Source organism: Carica papaya, chromosome 5 (assembly GCF_054855325.1).
Source record: "Carica papaya isolate Zhongbai chromosome 5, ASM5485532v1, whole genome shotgun sequence".
Lineage (NCBI taxonomy): Eukaryota > Viridiplantae > Streptophyta > Magnoliopsida > Brassicales > Caricaceae > Carica > Carica papaya.
The window spans coordinates 39429872-39435037 of NC_142313.1; the positions used below are offsets into that span (position 1 = coordinate 39429872).

General features: G+C 26.2%; 1 protein-coding gene across 1 annotated transcript; it reads left to right on the forward strand.

Annotated features, from left to right (window-relative positions):
* The first annotated feature begins 411 nt into the window (after nt 1-411).
* On the forward strand, nt 412-4594 carry LOC110821095 (NAC domain-containing protein 21/22-like). Its single transcript, XM_022050821.2, has 3 exons — nt 412-848; nt 2907-3163; nt 4013-4594. The coding sequence occupies exons 1-3, from the start codon at nt 677-679 to the stop codon at nt 4463-4465; spliced, it is 882 nt and encodes a 293-aa protein (XP_021906513.2). The 5' UTR covers nt 412-676; the 3' UTR covers nt 4466-4594.
* The last annotated feature ends 572 nt before the right edge of the window (nt 4595-5166 follow it).

Consider the following 5166-nt stretch of genomic DNA (forward strand, 5'->3'; position numbering starts at 1 on the left):
TATTATGTTGTGATTGTAATACTATGTAACTATGTATTAAGACTGAAATAATTTTTTATTATATTGTAACAAAACTTTATATATGAATGGTGCCTACGAGAGGAATTGCATTGAAATATATATTTGAATTTCAATTTACATAAATTATAATTAAATTAGTGACGTGTAAAAGAAGGTAGATGTATAGATACATAGAATAAATAGGAGTGTAGAAAAAGAGAGGGAAACGTGAGCAAAGTTGGCAGTAACTAAGCGAGTGGCTGTAGAGGAGAGAATTTGGTGGTGTGCTGAGTTGACCTTTTACTCTCAAATTGTCTTTATAATATATATATATATATTTATATAGGTATATGTACATGTATATGCATACCCTCTAGTATTTTAAATATATATATATATATAGAGATACACCCTCTAACGCTCTCACACCTGGCTCCTCTCCTAAAATCCTAACTAATTGAGATATGTATATTCACCCTCTAGTATTCTGATATATATATATATACACACACACACACACACACCACCTCTGGTGTTTTTCAAATATGTATACATATGTGCTCGTGCGTGTAGTAAATACGTATACCCTCTAGTTCTCCAACTTGGCTTCTCTACTAAAATCCTAACTAATTAAATAAAAACACAATTATTCCTCTGCAATTAATCGAAGAAGAAGATGATGAGCAAGATAAGTATGGTGGAATCGAAGTTGCCGGCGGGGTTTAGGTTTCATCCGAAGGACGAAGAACTCGTCTGCGACTACTTGATGAAGAAGGTGACTCGCCGGACTTCCTTCGATTTCTTCATCGACGTTGATCTCAACAGCTGCGAACCTTGGGACATTCCTGGTATTTCTTTTACTTTTATATCCATTATATCTATATCCCTTCTTCTTCCTCCTCTATTTTTCTTTACAAATATCACACACACACACACACACACACACACATATATATATCGCATATTATAATATATAATATATGCGCGAATGATGAAATCAGTTGTTAAAATTTATTACTCGTTATGATTTAGTCTCTTACGATTTTTAAGGTGGATTAAAAATAATTTAATTATTTTGAATTAAAGATGAAAATGTTAGAATAATAATCGAAAAATTAATTTAATAATTTTGTCGTAATTTTAGTGAATAAATTGATTAATATTTAGTTATACTTATAATTAAATTTATTACTAATATTTTTATAACAATCAGAATGTACAAATTTATATATATATATATATATATATATTAATATATCTCTAAAAATAGTATTAAATTATGTTTCAACATTTATGGGTTTGAATTTATATGTATCAATATTGGTATTTACAAATTATAAAAATGGGTTTTTGAAAATATATTTTTTCCATCTTGGATTTGAACACAAATTAAATATTTTAATGTTGGAACTCAACTCAAATTCAAATATAATAAATAGTATTATTTATATTCCCCCTTAGATATTTGATATATTCCTTTCACACTTTATCTATTATGAAAATTTACAATTTGTATATATATATATATATATATATATATATATATTATAGCTAAAATACAATTATATACACATCAGATTGGATGAGATTAGATAAACTTAAACCGAACCCCATTTTAAAAAAAAAAAATCCAATTTGGAATGAGAACAGAATACCCTTTGATTATCTTCCATATATATATACACACACACATACAAACATACATATATATATATATGTATACACACAGTAATAGTATAATGTATATATTGTATCATTCAATTGCTTTTAGGAGAAACTGACAGAGTTGGGCCAACCAAAAGCTTTGACAATGATTTAGAAAAAAATAATTCAACCACACACGTGTGCCTCTCCATTACTTTAGGTTTTATAAATAAAATAAAAAAAAAAACCAAATTTTATATTAAATTTACGAAATTACTAAATTATAATTGTACTAAAATATTTAATTAATTAAATAAAACATAATTTTGTGTTTTTAATTAACGATTAATACAATTTTTTCATTAATTTTGATTTTAGTACTTAAATATATTAGTTTTTATATTAGAAAGTAACGTAATTTTTAATAATTTAAAATTATAGAGTAATTAATTAAAATTAATCATAATCTTAATTATACTAATCTAACCTTCACTCTTATCACGTTATCTTTTTAACTCTTTCCTTCCTTTTCACTTACTCTTTAATTTATTTACAAAGCAAATTATATTTTTAAAAGAATTTTATGAATTAAAAATAATAAATTTGACTAACAAAAATATATATATATTTTTTTAAATTCAAACTAAGATATTATTAGAAATATTTGAATAATTAATTAATTAATTAATTTAATTTAATTTAATTTTGTGTGACAAAAATTGCCACCCTTGCAAGAGAAGCAAATAAATGAAAACAAAAGTTGATTATCACTATGTAATGTGGGTGGCCTTCAATAATTCTTTATTGGAATTGACTCCTTAACCACATAATTTTTGGGTCCCACAAACTATTTTCTTATTTTCATTTGATTATAATTTCTTTCCAAATATTAATTTTTTTTTTTTAATCTACCAAATCATTAATCAAGTTTTTAAATATAATTTGGCAAATTTATTGGAGTAATTTTTATCATGTTTTGTATTAGTATTATTCTAGAATATTACATTCTTAATTGATTGATATTATGCATACGTAAATAATATTAAAATATATATATATACAATTTAGTGAACTTGAAGTAAGAGTGTTTAAAAATTCGAAATCGGATTAAATTTAGTAAAGATTAAGAGTTGGAATATTCAAAATTTGAATAAATGAATTAAACATGACATATTTATGTATTATAAGTTGTGATTGATATAGGTATATGTATGTATGTATGTATGTATATATAATATATGTATATGTTGATGTATGGTTAGAAACTGGATGTGTGGGAGGGAAAGAATGGTATTTCTACAGTCAACGTGACAGGAAATATGCGACCGGAGCCAGAACAAACCGGGCGACGGCGTCGGGCTACTGGAAAGCCACAGGGAAGGACAGGGCAGTCCTGCGCAAGGCCACACTTGTAGGGATGAGAAAGACTTTGGTGTTTTACCAAGGCAGAGCTCCAAAGGGAACTAAAACTGATTGGGTCATGCATGAGTTCAGAATCGAAGGACCCCACACCCCTAAGGTACGCTTCAATATTATATTCTATATATATATGTATGTATATGTATGTATATATATATATATATATATATATAAGCATTTGGTTTTTTATTAATTAGAATATTTTCAAGATCTCAAATCTTTCGCATGAATCATGAGGGTAGGATATCTTGCAATTATTAATTCACTACTATTTATGATCATAACCATATATATAATAGATATATATAAATATATTTGTCAATGTCTTGACTGATTGATTTCCAAAAAGTCTTTTCATCTTTCACACACACACACACACATATATATATAAAGTCTACATATATACTCTATTACTACAGTAACATTACATATTATATAAACCCAACATGATATCTTTCATGACCTAAATTGGGTCCTTTTAGTGTTTATATATATATATATATATATATATATACATAAGCATTTTGTATGTCATATTACTACAGTAACATGACGTATTGTGTAAACCCAACATGATATCTGTCATGACCTAAATTGGGTCCTATTAGTTTATATAAAAATGAATATATATGTATATATCCACACACATATGTATGTATATATACATATTAAATGGTTGTTAGGTCAAAATGAAAAATTTGCCTACCCCAAAATTTAGGAACACTGTTGATGATGCAAATGATCAGAAATACCTAATCTCCATTAATAAATAAATCATTAATTGCAAATTCTTTTCTGACTTTTGTTATTATGATGTAAATGGAAATATTCATTTAGTATATTTATATATAAAAATAAAGTTTTTGTACGTTAGAAATTAAAACATATATATATATATTATATGATGAAAAATATTTGACAAATTATTTATTTATTTTTGTGGAATTAGAATGAAGAAGATTGGGTGCTGTGTCGTGTGTTCTACAAGAAAAGAGAAAATGTTGGAAATATGAAAAGCAACTGGTTCGATGATACAGGCTGTTCTTCGTCTCTTCCGCCATTAATGGATTCTTACATCACATTTGATCAAACTCAACCAAACTTACATCATGATCATCATCATCAACATCATGATCATGAGCAAGTGCCCTGCTTCTCCATTTTCACCCAAAACCCTAATTTTACCAACCAATTACTTCCAGTCACTGCAGACCATCATCATCACGAAGATCGCCACGATCATCATCTTTCCAGCTCTGATAACAACTTCATAAAAGCTGTTTTGAATCAGCTTACCAACAATATCAAAACATCGCCAAGCATGGCGGAAGCTGCAAGTTCAGACAGCTTCTTGTCCGAAGTGGCTATGCCCACTACTGCTCTATGGAACCAGTATTCATAACGTATACATTTACATGTATGTAATTATGTTTAGATGCTATGTAATTGCAGATAAGTCGATAGACTCTATGTTTTGTTGGTTTTAAATATTTATTAAAAAATTATAAAAATAAAATTCAATTAGTATCCATTATATTTATCATATCTATTTATAAATTACCAATACTAAATTAAGAAATATAACGTTATATTTTTCATTATAACAAATTAGGGTTAAAGTTTCGTGAATAAATAATAAAGAAGGGTAATATCATTATTTCAGATAATTACAACTTCGTGTTTTACAGTTTATATTTAATCATGCATTCAAGAAAGAAAATATATAAAAGATTTTTAATTTACTCTTTTTTTTTTTTGTTTCAAATTCGAACTATATATCAAATTCGTGATATTATTAAATTATTTTATCTTTTTTAAGTACATAATAATTCTTTTAAAAAAATTAAAGTTTTAATTTTTCTGAAAAATGATAAAGATATTTTCATAAATAAATAAATATATATTTATAATAGTGATTTGGGTATATAAATAGACAATAAAAAAAAAATTGTCTTTATGGATAAGTGTGTGTATATATATATATATATGTATGTATATAATGGATTATTTGTAAGATAGGAGACTCTTTAAACGGGGCACGTAAATGAGTGATGACTACAAACTAATCATGAAGTTGATGTGTGAATTAATATTTAATGATTT